General features: G+C 38.2%; 1 protein-coding gene across 2 annotated transcripts in view; it reads left to right on the forward strand.

The window, feature by feature from the left end:
• The first annotated feature begins 3,201 nt into the window (after positions 1-3,201).
• ALCAM (activated leukocyte cell adhesion molecule) overlaps positions 3,202-17,149 on the forward strand; it is a 188,593-nt gene continuing 174,645 nt past the window's right edge. For both annotated transcript variants that reach the window (XM_081301334.1, XM_081301335.1), the window contains exon 1: positions 3,202-3,845. In XM_081301334.1, the coding sequence (XP_081157460.1) occupies positions 3,773-3,845 (73 nt within the window). In that variant the 5' untranslated portion in view covers positions 3,202-3,772. The remainder of the gene's footprint in view (positions 3,846-17,149) is intronic.

The raw sequence follows: 17,149 nt of genomic DNA on the forward strand, positions 1-17,149 counted from the left end.
GATGAATTCTTTTATACTTAAAATGCAAAGCTCTTCTCATGTTCCAGGTAACATGAACCATTTTTTTTCCTCTGGCTAAGCATTATTCATTTTACCTCCTGCAGTAAGAAGTACCCATCAGGATGCTCTGATGCATGACTAAACTGTCTGATAAATATCACTGGAATACTATGTATTCTCAATTGTAACAAAAGTGATAAAGATGCAGATGCAGCTGGAAAGTCTTTTCCTCTTAAGAACTGGGTAAGGTGGATCCCACCCTCCTACACTAGATTTTGAAAGAGGAACTCTCTACTACATTACTTTGTGGAATTTACATTCTCCTTTTAAATTCTGACTCTGAGCTCTTACTGATTCTAGCTTTTTGTTATTGTTTTGTTTGTTTGTTTTCTGTTTAGAAATTCTCTCATCATCTCATATTTATTGTACCAGGCCTGTGAAGATAGTGATGAATATAGTGGGTAGGAATTCAGTTCTACAGTCAGAGTGCTTGGGGTAGAATCCTGGCATTAGCATTGCTATGAATCATGGTGTAACATTGAGATAGTAGTTTCAGGTATCTAGGTTTCAGTTTAAATAAAATTAAGTTGGTAATACTACCTTTCTAATAGAATATTTTGAGTGTCAGTATTATATCCATATTCATAAAAGTTGCTTAGAATTATCTAACATATAGTATTTAGTGAAAGTTGCTCACTAACTCATTAAAGTATATATAAACTCATGCTTGCCTGCTTTGACTCTTGTCCCTTGTGCTGTGGTCAGCATCCTGCCACATTCCCCTGCCAAATTCCTATTTTAATTTTTATTATTTCACTTAATTTAGTTCGACCATTATTTCTGTCTTTAGCTATGTATGACCAACAGACTTCAGAGTTATTGTTCCAAGTGACTTATTGACGTGTTTTCCTAAACTAGGACACATTCCTTTTTTAAAAGGAATTCTGGAAACAACTGTGTATAAACAACGGGGCATGTATAATACATATATGTACATATACTCAGTTGCTTCTAGAATTCTGTGTTTATGTATCATATCAATAATTTATATAACATTCTGATCCAATTTAAATGCACACCTTTGAAAGTGATATGCTAATATGCCATCACACTTTATGACTGACATTTATTCAAGGTCACTCACTGAATAAATGCTGATCAGGGACCCAGACAAGGCTCTGTTTATTCCCCATGCCCAAGCTCCTTCTACCATGTTTGGTTAGTTAAATGTGTGATCTCACTTAATACAAAAATACAGTGAGACAATTGTTCTCACTTTTTACAAGTGAGGAAACCCAGGCTTCAAGAAGTTAAATGAGTTCACCATGATCATACAGTTACTGTCAGAACCTAAATCAGACAGCTCTTCCCAAAGAAGAGCTTTTTAACATGTATGCAGTAATAAGTCCCACCCAAGATAAAAGAGGTTCACTAGAGAGAAGGATCCAGGTAAAAGATAACAATTGGGATGATCTGTTCTAATACACACAGTTAAAGAAAAACAATTCTATAAAGGAACCTATAGATCTCATGACCATGTTAAGCAGTTCAGCCAAGCTTAGCTCATGGAATACAGTTAAAAGGCATTTGTCATGTCCTAGCCTTGCTGTTGATTCATAAGATGCAAATGAAATGTTAATGTTAAAACCAAGTGGGAGAAACTACTTATTTTGAGAGAAAAAAAAATGAGTTCTCCTTTAGAATACTGCTAATATAAGAGAACTAGGAAAAGACAAGCAAGCTTTTGAAAAAAAAAATCACAGGTAAAAATAGAGCTTTATCATCTACAAAGTGAAAAGATAAAGAATTCATGTGTTGTGTGTGTGTTTGTGTGTGTGTGCATGCGCCCACATTCTTGTTTCCATAAGCTTCTTCTGTTTGAATTCCCTCCCCCATATGGCTGGTGACTAGCAGCCTTTTGAAAAAATAGCACGATATGATGATTACTAGTTAGCATTCTCTACTGGAGACTAGCCTCATTACAGGGGTGACCCTGTGATGCACGAAGGCTATTTAATGCCCCCGCGAAGTGGTTCAGGGACCACGATTTTATTATGCTTCAGGGATAAGAGTTGTGATCCCGCATTCCTGATTTAGAGCCACTTAGGGCTCCAACAGCTCCACCCCGGTGTTCTAGAGGAAAATATTCCTTCATGCTCTCTGCCTGATCTGAAAGCGACACAGCTTCCCTGTTAAGCCTGGGAGGTGGCTCAATCTTAAGAAATTGCCTGAGAACCCTGCCCATCTGCTGGGATGCCCTGTTTTCTGGAAAGGACCAGGAGGAGTTTGACTTTTAATCTGAATAACTTGAGGATTTTCTGTTTTGTGACTTAAAAAAAAAATCGCCGCTTAATTCAAAATAAAAGTGACACACACTCCGGTTATTGTAGACATTGGGAAAATCCTATGACGAAATGTAGTCTAGAAATTCTTAATTTCTCTTGGAGGAAAAAAAAAAAAAAACCAAAATCTTCTTTCCATTTGGTAATGGGCAGTCGACTCAGGCGGTCAACCTAAAAGGTGAGCGCGAAACGGAGGGGAGGTAAGGGGGGGATGAAAAAAGTAAGGGAGGAATCAATACAATGCGTGAACTGTCCCCAAGCAAACAGTAGCGTTTCGTCTCCACTCCCAGAAGGAGAGTTTCTACCTTTTCCCCCTCCGCTGGCCCCTTCCTCCCCACTTGGTTCCCGCCCTTAGACCCCAGGTGCTCTCCCCACCCCCATTGCCCGTCCTGACTATTTTATAGAACTGGGAGACTGCTACACTACAGCGGAGAAAAATCCCAGAGGAATGAGCCAGTGAGACGGGAGTCTGTGGGCAAGAAGAGAGCAATCTAGTTTTTTGAACTGGGGGCGAGGCTGGTGGACAGTAGAGAGCACGAGACCATCTCACCAGGGTGCTGGTAAAGCACGGGAAGTGTCAGTCCGGTAGACCCACCCGGCGGCGCGCAGCAACCGAATCTGCTTCTCATTGGCGGGCATGCCCTTGGGGGTGGAGTCCTGATGAAGCCCCGCCCATCCGGGAGCCCGGGCTGAAGCCCGCGATATTCCTTACACCAGAGTCCCAGCGCTAAGCTCAATCTCCCACTCGGTCCTGCAGCGCCTCTAGGCTGCAGCTCGGCGCTCCAACCACCTGCTAGGCTCTGCGTCTAGGGGAGCAGCGGGGAGGGGAGAGGAGGAAGAGAAGAGGCGGGAGGGAGGAGGAGAGAGGCAGTTACACACGCCTTCCAGTCTCTCCACTCAGAGCAGCCCAGAGACCGCTGCCACCGCCGCTGCTACTGCTACCGCCGCTTTCGCTGCTGCCACTGCTGCCACCTGGGGAGACCCGCCGCCCCCCCCCCGCCCCCGTCGCCGCCCCGGGCGATTCCTTCATAGCACCGAGCTTTTTATGCCCACTACAACTATCAACATTATTATTTCAAGAGAAGAAAACTAACAGAAGATACCAGCCTAAAAGAACCACGTACACCTTTCCGTGTCACTCAAGTGTCTCCGGGAAAGCCAGGTCGCCGGTCCTGGGAGGAGTAGCCGAAGGGACCGTGGGCGGGTGCTGAGGGGGAGGGCGGAGGAGTTGCGGGTATTGCGTGGTGGAAAGTTGCAAGTGGCAGAGACCTGAAGGTGCAACGCCACCACAGCCCAGGGGACAGTGTGTTTGGGAAAAGCCGCTGCCCTCTGCGTCGGGACCCACGAGCGTGCGGGCACCGTGGGGCCCGGGACGTCGCCACCTCCTGCGGCGTGGACTCTGTCTGTGGCTCTCCAGAAGGAGGAGGAATATGGCATCCAAGGCGTCCCCTTCCAGCCGTCTGGTTTTCTGCCTCTTGATCTCCGCTGCGATCCTCAGGCCAGGTGAGTAAGGGCCTCGGAGAGGCCACGGACTGACCTGGGCCAGGGGCAGTATTCTAGTTTTCCGGCCCTGGCTACGCGTCCTGTGGCTGTGCGCGCGGGCGAGTGGTGGGGGAGATCAGGGAAGGCGTCTAGGCACAGACCTGGCCCTGGGCTCAGTCACCTGTGTCGCTCTTCTGGGCTTGACTGATTGGTTCAAGTTTGGGCAGAGAGCTGGGTGAAGCTCCAGGAACTTTGGGTGAGGCCAAGGTTGGAGCTGCAGGAACCCATGGTCAAGATTTTTAGACTCTCTCGCCTGGTTCCGGCGGCTCCTGGCTAAGAGGCAGTAGACTCTTGCCCTCTGACAATCCCAGTCTTTGGGTATCAAAGTCCACGTCACTGCGCCTGGGGCAGTTTTTCTTTCGCTTAGCTTTCTACTAAAATAACTGTTCGCACTTGTTCGTGATAAATCCCCTAGAACTTCCCCTTGTTATGAAGTGAAGAAGGGATAAGGGGGGGGGTGGTAGAGGAGAAAGGAAGGACTTTAATCATCCCCTTAAAAAATACACAGACACACACGAAAAACCTAACCCTTAAATCGTGGTTCCATTGTCTTGGTGGGTGGTGAGTGTAGGGTTGATGGCAGGCAAATAACGCTGGATGAGCTGGAATTAACAGCCAGACTGGGGAGATCTTAGGCTCGTGGATTTTCCGGACCTGTGACAGATCCTGTGACAGTTCTCAGTTCTATGGAACCTTAAAGGAAAGCGGCGATTGGGGGGGGGGGGGCTGCAAAATTCTCATTAACTAAAATATCTCTTGGGGAATCCCTTTCCTCTCTCCCGGAGCGTCCCCTAGCCCTGGCATCCTGAGGCCCACCGGCCGAGTGACATGTGTTAGTCCCAACCCGGCATTCTGAGCGCTCACAGTCACTTGACAGAGCGTCAGGTTCATTTCCTCGCTGGACTTGAGGATTTTACCTTTGAAGTTTTGATTTACATCCCTTCGCAGACAGTTGCCAGTTAAACCACGTCCTGCTTTTGACTTGTTTGTTCTTTCTCTTTTCTTTAGTTTTTGGCAAAGAAAAAACTCTAGCTTCCTTTATTGCTGCACATCCTTTCAGTTGTTGGCAAGCTCAGACCACAGGGAGCTTTCGAAGCCTCTGACTCTCCCCCCAAGGAAAGAGAGGAAAGTAGGGTTGGGGACTAGAGCTAGAGGGAAAGATCACAAGTGTTTGTGAGGTGCTACTGCTGTGTGTGTTGGTGTTGGGGAGGGTGCCCTCTCCAGCTTTCTTTATTAAAGTTACATTCCTAGGTGAGGTAATGATCTCACCTGCTGTTTCTGAGGCTGAGAAAGGCGTCTGTGACAAATCTCAGGCTCTGGGGCGGGGACTGTGAAAGCAGAGTTAAACCGTTTTAAAGCAGGTGGGGCAGGCGAAAACACCGGAGATGGGAAGGGGAGACCCTCTAGGGTCTGACACTGTGTGGATTTCACTTTTTCCTGAACCCAGTGTCAGATGGGGGGAAGGAAAGACACTCTGGAGCCAAGGGGAGGAGATTCAAGAAGGGAGTACAAGAGTGATGTAGCTTGTAAAATGTAAAGATCCACACGCCCATAGTTGGTGTTCATTTTAACCCTCTCCCGACTTTGAGAGTGCAGATCATCTACTTCCCCGCCCCCGACCACACGCACACGCCCAGTTTCCTTTCTCTTGCGGTCGCGCTGGAATTTATTTCAGTTGGCGGAGTCAAAGGACAGGTTTTTCCTCACCACTTAGCTGCCAAACGGGGGAGAGGTTCCTCTTTCAGATCTTTTTTGTAGCGCTTCTTTCCGCGCCACAGGCTCTCCTGTCCAGTGGGCACAGAGCTGCGCTCTTTGCGCGAGCAGGGAGCGCTCTCTCAGCGCTGCCAACCGCTGCGGATGAGAGCTTGGGATGCCACAGACCCTCAGATTCTCGGCTTTCACGAATAACCTGGCTGGCATTGGCGAACTTCTCGGTGCAGTTGTCAGCATGTTTTAAAAGGAAGGATTGTGACACTAAGGCGCTGTGTCTGCACTCAGGTTCTGGACCTCAAGCGCGCCTCCTTCAGAGCTCTGCATAACAGAGCCAGTTGGGGGTGCAGTGCCCATGGTTGCCTTCATTCACCCCCCTGACTTCCCTGGCTGTCTCCCTTCATTTCCGGAACAGTATTAATAATGTGTGTCCAGTATTGGAGGACAAACTCGAGTTTATGAAACTGCTCTTGTAGGTCTTTTGGCCTGTACTTGGTACAGTAGTCGTCAATGTATTTTAGGCATTCCATGTTACTTGTTTTTAAGGACAGGGGAAGGTATGTATCTAGCCACCCAAACTGAATTAAAGATGAAGGCAATGAAATGGTGTGTACCCAGCATCCGAGGTAGCAATAATCTCATTATTCTTGTAAAAGAGCGTCAGCCTGTGGTGACATTTTGTATTGCTTAGAGAGAGAGAGAGAGAGAGAGAGAGAGAGAGAGAGAGAGAGAGAGAGAGAGAGAGGCTTTCTTTGATTATTTACAAAGAGGTGGGGTTTTCCAATTAACTGTTTCTTTACTTGGGTCAACTGTGTACACCCATCTCTGGGATTTTTCATAAGTATTCACTGCTACAGGTTCATTTCAAGACAACGGCTGTTTTCAGTAGAAGATTATGTTTGGAACATATCAGTTTATCTCAACAGGCCTTGGAAAAAGCATCAACTCAGATAATGTCTTTTCAGACTACTAATGTGGGACTATTAAAATTTATTAATTTAAAAACTACAAACTACTAGCCAATATATATGTTGTTTTCTCCTGATTTATTTAATCCAATAGCAATTTAAAATTTAATGGAGTACTATTTGCAGTAAATTGCTTTTTGAGGCTTGGCTCAAGACCATCTTCCTACAGGCACTTGAGCAAGTCATTTAACGTTTTGGGCTTCAACTTTCTCATGTGTAAAATAAAAGTGTGGACTTAAGAATATACACTCTGAGATTTCTTCCAGCTCAAACACACTTTGTTCCTAATGTCATAAGATTAAAACAATAACAACAAAACGAAACCTATTTGGGCATGCAGAGTCATTTTTCCAATAGTGTTTTTCTGTTTATCTCATTCTAGACAAAATTTATATAAATTGTATTAATTAGAAAAGTGTCAATGTACCCCAACTTCTAATTTTATTTCTGTTTTTCTACTTTTTAAAATTGTGTTTTGTGCTTCCTCTCCCAGAACTTAATAGGGCTATTTAAAAAAATAAAATAAAGTGATGGAGAGGAACTACTACTCCAATCTTTTGGGAAAAGAGACTTCAAAAGTAGGAATTGCTTTTAGGTGTCAGAAAACCCTGTGAGCCTTCCCTGTGACCCATTTCTTCTGCAAGCCTACCTATGTTACAATTGCACATATAAATCCTGAAATCAGATATAAAGAATGATTGATGGCAAAATGTTCATGTGACAAAGCCTCCTATGAACACCCTGATGTTGCTTCCATAATATAGAAGAAAATAAAAATCTTTATTGTTGTTCTAAAACCTATAGAAATTCAAAATATTTGCATTACCAGATTTCAAACTTTTTCTAACTTTTTAGAAAATTCAAGCTACCTTATCCTGGTAATAGAACTTCAGATGAGAATGAATGCCTACTGGTAATTTACTAAGAAGTACAAAATCAATAAAAGCCCACTTTAGAAGTCTTAAATATTATTAGAATACTCTTTGTATTGGAGTTGGGATGCAAGTATTCAGTTCTTAGCTTTTCCATATAAGAAAAGCTAAAAACTGAATACTTGAAATCTTGGGAGAGTTATTTTTCTGATGCTTTTTAAATTTATCATCTATAAAATTTTCTGTCTGTGTAATGCATGGTTCTGATTTAGAAAGATTAACAATCCCCTTGATCAGCATTTTGAAAATTTTAGCAGTAAAATATGCTATATTCTTTCATTATATTTTAATAGAATAACACCCTTTAATTTATTCCACTTAATTATCACTTTGACCATTTTATAAGCAAGCAAAAAATGTTTCTTTTTGTAATTTATTTTTGTTTTTCTCCCTAAAATTTCCATGTCAGTAACCCTGGCCTTTATAAAACTGGGTACTGTCTGAATGTCAGCATGAGTTTGTATATAATGGCAGCATTTTTTCAGATAGTATTTTTACTGCTTTATTTTCATCATGTCTTATATCCCTGACACACCTCTTTCTGTTCTGGCCATTTATTAAGCATAAAACTCTATCAAAGAGTTCTACATCCATGAAGCTGTTAACTCAAGTCTTCACATGCAATTTATATCCCAAATATGCAGTAGAGCCACATAGGTACAGCTATAATAGAAGATCCTCTGTGTATACATAGAAACTTAAACTCAATTCCTCTCAGAGTGTTAATTTTATTCTTCATTGTTTTCACAAAGACCTATCTCATCTGTGACACATAAATGCATGTAATACACAAAGAATGAATTTACTTACTGAAATATTAAAGAATGTTTTCTTGGGAATAGTGGGTGATAATATTTATTTAATTATTACTTTAGAATATTAGCTCCTTTTATTTTCAATAATAAATGGAAAAGATCATAAAATATCCATTTGTACTTTTTATTACTTTCATAATAGAGCAGAATTTTCCTTCCTGTGAAGAATAAAGTCAAAATTTAAATATATTTTATATTTAAGACAATGATGTTTTTTGCTATTTGATAAGGCCATGTCATACAGTTATTGTGCTATTGTACAGTATACAAACCATTATTATATTTTTGGAGCTACAGATATTTTTGTTCAGCTAAATTCTGTTTAAATAACAAAATTCACATTATTTTTTCCCTTTTAATATTGAGTGGAATGTCTTATAGATTTCAGATAGGACTAGTTCCAAATGTGCTGTGGTATTCAAATTGTTTTATGGTAACCCCATTATCATAGCCCATTTTTGTAGTGTATGTTCCAAGAATGAAATTAGCTTTTAATGCTTCCTCTTATTTATCTAGTCAGTTCTCAATTACCCATTCCATTGAAGGAGAAATCAGAGTTGTGCACAATCCAAAACAACTCCTAATCAAAGGATTACCTAATTTGACTTTGAGTTGAAGTACTTAACAAACAGGCCTGTATTTGGTCTACTAAGAATTCATAATATTTCAGTGTAATGATACTAAGCTTTGAGGTAACACATGCATCAGAAATTAGCTAACTTCTCTGACTTGCTTCTGTTTCTCTCATTCATTCTTTCAATCTCTCTCTCTCAGCTCTCTCCTATGTCACTCTATGAAGTGATGCAAAATCCTGGCCAAAATAAGCCTAACTGTATCTGTGAGATGAAATTAAGTTTTTGCAATCCTTGAAAATGGTACAAATATCATGGACTCTGATGTTCACAAGGAAAACATCCTATAATCATGGCAATTGATACAGTTTTCTGACTTTGTCCAATCCCACTTAAATCAAGAATCATTTAAATGTTTATCTTTGTAAGGTCACAATTTCAATGTTTAATAAAAATTTATCCTCACTTTTTGACCATTTTCTTAAACAAATTTATGTCATATCTTTATATGAGTATCTATGAATTAACAGAGAAGGAAGTGATACTTCTTTCTTCTTTCTTAATATGAGTTGGCTTGGCAGCTAGGTGGATTGACTCTCCAGAGGCTATTGATATACCTACTTTTAGAAAAAGAAATTGCTACTTTTCATGGTTTATGAGGTCATTGTAAACAGTGGAAAACAGTAACATCAAATCCATCAATGGCAAGGAAGATCAAAGATTGAATTCAAAGGACTTCCTTTCTAATTGCCTTATTATGATGATGTCAACAGAGAAGTTAACTAAATTTGTTGATTAATTTATCAACCAGCTTTCCAATTCATCATTTTCCTGGGATAAATCCCCCAAACATTCCCTCAGGTTCAGTTTCTTTTCCCCTTGCATACAACAAGCACTCTACCACTGAACTACAACCTCAGCCTGATGTGAATAGATTTTTGTCCTTTTTATCTGTAGTGTATGGTTTTAGAAATTCTAGGTTGTCTTATCTGAACTGTGAATGAAAACAAAATAACTTTCTTATTCTTTCTACCTTTAATGTAAAACTAGGATTGTAATTTTGATAATGACTAAAGTGTGTCCTGACTTTCCCCTGTACTTGTCTTTGCTGTAGATTTTGCCACATTGTATGCTATTGGCTACTTTCTTTCTCAGATGACCATGAACTTTTGCAATATCATTTTGTGTAGCAGGGGTAGTGGGGATTGAACCCAAAGGTTCATGCTTGCTCTAATCACTGAGTTGTATCTGCAGCCCATTTTATTTTTTATTTTGAGATAGGGTCTCAATAAGTTGCCTAGGCTGGCTTCAAAATTGTGATCTTCCTGCCTCAGCCTCCCAAGTAGAAGGAATTACAGGTGTGTGCTACTGTATTCAGCTTAGAATGTCAAATCTCATCTACATCTGTGTATTCTTTAGTCTGGTAAAAGGCTCGAAACCATGAAGATGCTTCACTGTGTGTGAGTGTGTGTGTGTGTGTGTGTGTGTGTGTGTGTGTGTTTCTTTGCATATATAGAAAACTAAGCTTTTTTACATGGCATCACCTGCCATTCATGGGCTAACCAATTTTTTTTTTTTTTTTTTTTTTTGCTGAAGAACATGGGAATGAAGAATATTAATACTGCCTCCTGAGAATTAAACTGGAAAATAAATCCATCATGAAAAGAATATGTATATGCAAAATTGTCTGAGTACGAAGAAGGATTCATAAGCCATCAAGACATGATGACATTTTGATAGTGTATTACTGAAAAAAAAAAAAGAAAAGAAGTCATGCCTATTAGAAGGGACTTTTGTTCAATGATAGAAAAGGCTTTGATCAGTAGAGCTAACAGGAAGAGTGATTGACCAAATGTAGTTTTTGGAGATATTTATGCATCCAAACCATTTTCTTCTATGATGAAAATGGCCCCTCCAGCTAGAAGACATAACTTTTCCCAGTGCAGCATAGCAGGTGCAGCTTTTTTATAGAGATAGATAGAACCTATTATAAAGGTTTAATGCTCTAAATATTCAAATAATAAGATGAATTTTCCCATGATGTGATTTCATGGTCACTAAGAAATCCTCTAATTATAACATGACTTCTTATATAGCTAATTTATAGGAGAAGATGCACTAGCTGGAGAATTGTGAGCATTGTATTCCCTTGGTAATAATTGCTCTAATGTAAACCAATAAGCTGGTTTATGAATTTTGTTAGTCATTTCATCCTTGAAAGATGGGAAAAGTTTTAGTAAGCATATAAAATAAGTTTCTAAGCTTTTAGGACTAAAGTCTGCATTTTGAACAATTGAAAATTCACCTTTTTGAGGTGCAATCAGCTAGCCATTTCCCAAGTAATACATGTTGTATCACCTGTTATGACCCTTTGTGTTACCCGTTGTAGACATTTATTTTTATTTATTCATTGTCTTTTGTGCTATCTGGCTTAATAGTACATTATTAGTAGGATAATCACACATCCTGGTATATTCAGGAAAGACAGTTCCAATATATGCTTGATATCCAGGTACAATTATTAACAGCACCCTTTTCTGACTTCAAAATTCACTTTGGATGATAAATTAGATGGCAACAATATGTTATAGTTTGGATGCTGAATATACTCAGAGAACTATGTGTTAAGATTTGGCTTTTAGGATGGCACTTTTGGAAGTTGCTGGAATGCTTAAGAGGTGCACCTTATTGAGAGGACCTTAAGTTGTTGAAAGCATGAACCCAAAAGGCTCCCCAACCCCTTCTGCTTGCTCTTTGCTCCTTCTCATATGTGCTCACACCATGATATGCTGCCTCATCACAGGCCCAAAATAATGGCACCAATGAACCTGAAAATGAGCCAATGAGCCTGAAACCTCCAAAACTGTGAGACAAGATAAAACTTTTATTTTTATAAGTTAATTACCTGATGTGTTTTATTATAGTGGTGGACAACTGAATAACACACCATAATTATTAGTAACTTACTGACTATATATTGATATTGGATTACTTAGCCCTAGAAATGTATTCCTCATCCTGACAAAGTGTGCATTTCTAACCTTCTAAAATTTAAATGCCATCTATAGTGAAATGTTATTAACGTGTCATGTGCCTGTTTCATATCAAGACTAAGAGAGATAAGGTTATAGTATGGAGCCTCATAATGTTTTAGTGGGTTTTCCCTCATTTTCTAGATCCTTGACCAAAATCTGTGACCTACCAGAGAGCAAACCATGTGAGTCTCTCTGGTGGGTTATATTCCTACTATTAATAATCAATCTCCAATGGAAAGAAATTCTGGGAAGTTCTCTGTGTTTGTGTGCATGTGTGTATGTGTGGGTGTAGGGAGAGAAAGGCCCCATAGTCTGGCATGAAAACTGAGTTTGCCTGAGTTGCCAAGGGAATAGAAGTGTTTGAAATTCACCTTGGAGCTACACTTAGCTATGGAGTTATTTGTAGAAGTCGTATTTCAGTCTGAGCCTAAAATCCTTTCACAGTAAATTGTACAAATCCCATTGTGTTGTTCAGTAAGGTTTCTCAGTAGCACCACTATCAATCTGAATCTAAAAAGAAAAATAAATTATCTTGGATGTCTTTAAAGTTGAGGGAAACTCCCAGTCTTTCTGTACATGTAAGCAACCATTAGTAGCTATTATCTGACAGTTGTATCAGTCAGAAATGGTGACATGACTTGGGACAGAAAACAGTATGGTGAGAACAGTTGATACTAAAATTTATGATTTCCACCAAATTAGGTGTCCACATTTAATATTAGGTATCCATGTATAATATTAGGTTTAGTGTTTTGAGTATTCAGAAAACCCCAAAATAGATGTAGCTAATGAAAGTTAAAAGAGCATTATCTAAGCACACATGGTAAAGGAAACTATAGTTTTGTTCTCAATCACAGGGCAGAATGAAGAAAGAGTATATTGGCCTCTGTGGCTAAAACTCTTGTTAGCATATACCCAGGAATTTCCAGAATAGTTAGGATGTTTCCGGGTATGGAATTCACCTTGCTGCACATCAGCCTCATATAAAGGAGTCTAGCTGCTGATCCTAAATTGTTGAACCAAAGGTTGCCAGTTAACTATTGGTGCGTAATTAAGCGCCCTTAAATATAGTGACTAAAAACAGCAGCTATTTATTTAATTAATTGTTCTTCTGGTTGGGATTTTCATCTGGACTTGGTTGGGTGCTTTTTCTGGTTTTAGCTCGATCAATGGCTTCATTCCACTGCAGTCTGTTGTGGATCAGCCTAAACAGCTCTGCTTCTGGGAGTAGGCTGGCTGCTGTTCAGAAAAATGAACTCTCCTCCTCCATACCTTTCATTCTCTAAAATTTGTGCCTAGGTTTGTTCTCTTGATAGAAACAAAATTGCAAGAGAAAGCAGGAGTGTGTAAATACTCCTAAGGCTAGCTTTAGAACTGGCAACCTATCTTCTGCCATGTTCTGTTGTGAAGACAAGTCACAAGCCCAGCCTTGTGGAGGAAATCATTTCTACTTACTGAATGCAGGGAGCTAAAAGGTCATTTTGTAAAATGGGTGTATAAAGACCAGGAAGGGAAAATGAGGATCATATTTGCAATCAGTCTACTACTTACAATAATAATACTGAATGTGAGAATAGTTAAGACCCTTACTATAGATTCTTGTCCCATGTTAAAAATTTAAACCCTCTTCTTCTAGATCATTGGGCAAAACATATAACTTGCTGAAGAGGCTCAAGCAGTGTCTAATAAAAAATTTTCTAGGGTTAAATCTTAACTTCCCATGAAATGAAATTATGGAAAGATCAGTGTTTCTGTATGGGAGAGAGGGGGGAAGTGAGGGAGGGAGGAAGGGAGGAAGGGAGAGAGAGGTAGGGGGAGGAATGGGGGAGAGAGAGCAATTTTAAAAGATTTAGAAACATATCATTTATTTATGGTCACAAGCTCAAATGTGGTAGACAGGCTGTTGGAAAAATAAGACTGTCTTTTAGATATTCAACTTGTTTAGCCCCCTATTTAAGTAGTGAAATAAAGGAAGCCACAGATTAAGAGACTACCTGAAATGCAATAGCCAATTTATCACGTTCTTAGAGCAAACAATTATTTTAGTTTCACTTGTATAAAGGCTTTGGAACTATAAAGAACCTTGAAATGACTAAGTTGCTTGCCTACAGTCACACTGTTGATTACCTAAAATTAAAACTTATGTGAATTGACCATTCAACATATATAATAGCATTCAACAAATATTAACCAAGTTCTCAGTATGTGCAAAACACTGTACTTGGGGGTAAGGAAATAAACTAGTTACTTAATAGTCAAATAACTATCACTCAAAGACATCAAGTTCTTTCCAGGAAGATGTGCATCAACTAATTATTTAGCAATTTTTACAAGTTTGGCTACGTACTACAAGAAGAACTAAAGAGTACTGTTCATCATAGTGGCCAAATCAGGTCCAGATTTTAGTAGGGATGTGGAAAAGTTTCAGGAAGTGATACTTGAGGCATCTGCTGAATGATAAATAGCTTGAATGAAGACCCTAAAGTTGGAAGGAATTTACCTTCTAACTCCTGGAGGTGAAATGCCATCTTTCAATTTTTAGGGAAACTAAAGAAGTTCTAAAGGTTGATGTAGAAACTAAGGATTCTTAAAGCTGTTCAAATCTCTTCCTGCAATCCTACTACTTAACTTACCAATTGTGGGGTTCAGAAGTTCTCTGTCTTATTCAAATACTCATATTCTAGCAGATATTTGCACATGCACCTTTCCTCTTTGAAAAATAGTGAAGTGGGAACATACTGTGTACAATGCACTTTCCCTTTTTCACTTAACACATTATAGAGATTAAAAGATTTTCTTATCAGCACATAATTCTCTACCTTACTTTTCAAAATGGTACATTGGATGTTATTATACTACCATAATTAACCATTTTACCAGTTCTTGGAAGTGTAGATTGTTTCCCATCTTTTGTTTTTGCAAACAATAAGAGCAATGAATTCCTAATAGATGTTATTGTCCAAATGAACAGTTATGTTGGAAGGAAGTTATCTTAGAAGTGAAATTGCTGAATCAAATAATATGTCCATTTTTCACTTAGAAAGAAATACTAAATCGACATTTCAAAGAGCACACAAGATTTTAAATCTCAACAAAAATACATGCCCTTTCTTTATACTCCTCCATAACTCATACTATTAACCTGTATTTTAATCAGAATAATAGGTTGGTTCTTATTTATTTAAAGCTTATGGAAAATTAAAATTATGACAGACACTCATATATAAAGCAAAAACAACAGTTTTATTTGTGCCTACCTTCATTATGCATGAGATAGGGGCAAAAATGAGGGAGAATGTGTTTAGAATGGATTTTTATCAGTTTTCCTTACACATAACTTTACATAAATAACTTTTAGAACTGCTAATTTTTAAAATAAAACTATGTAATGGTAAGCAATGTTTTCTTCCATTTTGTAAGAAAGGCTCTGAAACTGAATTGGCTAACATGGAAGTGGATTAAGAGGCAACCACATGTGAGCCTTTTAGAGTATCTGATACTGTTTCTCATTATATGAGTGGTTTCCAAATATTTGTGTCAGCTCATTGTAGGTACATTGTATGGGTGGTATAACTAATGCCATTTTGTAAACCCTGTATAATTTATCTTGCCAAACAAATTTCAGTTATTGTCAAATAAATCGTAATTTGAACAATTCTTCCAATACATTTGTTTTAACAGCCTCATCATTTTTTTTCAAGCTGAAAAGCACCATCCTTTGCAAATATTTTTAAAAGTCAGTACCATTAAATACATTTTATTTTGTAATTTTTGACCTTTTATGGAAAGCACAACCAAAAATCTGTTTTTTATAGTTGCTTTTATATAGAAAAATCATAGCAATATATATATGAAGAGGTTTCAACAGGTATATACTGAAGGTACATATTTTTTAAACAAGACAACAAATATTCAAAACGCAATTGATATTAATATGTACAAACTGTAAATTCATGAACAAGCAGTTTCATCCTGTCATTTAGTTTTAAATATTCAAATTTGTGGCAAGCATACTTTATTCTGCAAACATTTTCTCCACCTAGTGATAGGTATGACATTTTTCAAAAAAGATGCTTATGGTGGTTATAAGAGGTAAATTATATATTTTTGCTGAGTAGGCATGACTCTAAATATGAATAATAATTTTGATACCATATCTAGGAGTAAAAGGTAATATATATTTGTACTTACTCTATTAGATAAATCTCCTACTCTGCTCAACCTATATGGAAACTAACCTAGTTCTCAAATAGAGTTTCTTGGAGAAAAGTCTGCTTAGTTCAAGATTAAATCATTTTTCTTATTATACTGGGATAGAAAATAAGTATCTGTTTACAAACACTGATTTCAGTTGTTTTCCTTTTTGGTTGATAAAAAATGTCTCCTTTCTTTTAGAAAGTTTAAAAGAAAGAGTAGAGATTCAAAGTATGATTTGGAGGTTATTATTCTCTAGAATTGACCAAAATGTTTGATTAAAAAGGATTTGAACTGTTGTTTCAGTAGTGATTTTTTTTTTGTAGATAGTATGGTTTAATATCAGATTATTTATTTATTTTAAAATATATTGCTGGGACTGTGTAGCTTAGTGGTAGAGCATTTGCTTAGCATACGTGAGGTACTGGGTTAGATACTCACTCAGCACCACATAAAAATAAGCAAATAAGATAAAGGGATTGTATCCATCTATAACTAAAAAAAAAATACATGGCTTTTAATTTTTATAGACTGTCACTGCACAAAACTGAACACACTGCATAAGAGCTAAAGAGCTTGAGCTATAGAGCACAGCATAAGTTTACTTTCTACTGTTTGTTCTCATTTGTACATTAAGGATAACAATCATCAGGCTTATTTGAGATGAATATTGAAGAAGGTAAATTGTACATTTTACATTTCTCAGTGCCTGATACATGCTGGACTTGCAACCAATAATAATTATTATAAATCACATTTTCAGTAAACATTATATTAATATCCGTTTATTTACATCAGAAAAATTTATGAAATATTTTATTTTACTGATAAGAAGATTATTTCAGATCTATTTGAATAAATTTTATACTAAAATTGAAAAAAAAACATATTTATTAGGATTTTTTACTTTCAAAGATTGCCAGGGGAATTTTCAGCTTTAATAACTCTGGAAAAACCAAAGAAAAATTACAAATTGAAACTTATAGCCTTAAAATATAAGTTCTCACAAACAAAACTTCAGTAATTAAAAAAAATACAT

The sequence above is a fragment of the Spermophilus citellus genome (genome assembly GCF_964194105.1).
Source record: "Spermophilus citellus genome assembly, chromosome: 7".
NCBI classification, from domain to species: Eukaryota; Metazoa; Chordata; class Mammalia; order Rodentia; family Sciuridae; genus Spermophilus; species Spermophilus citellus.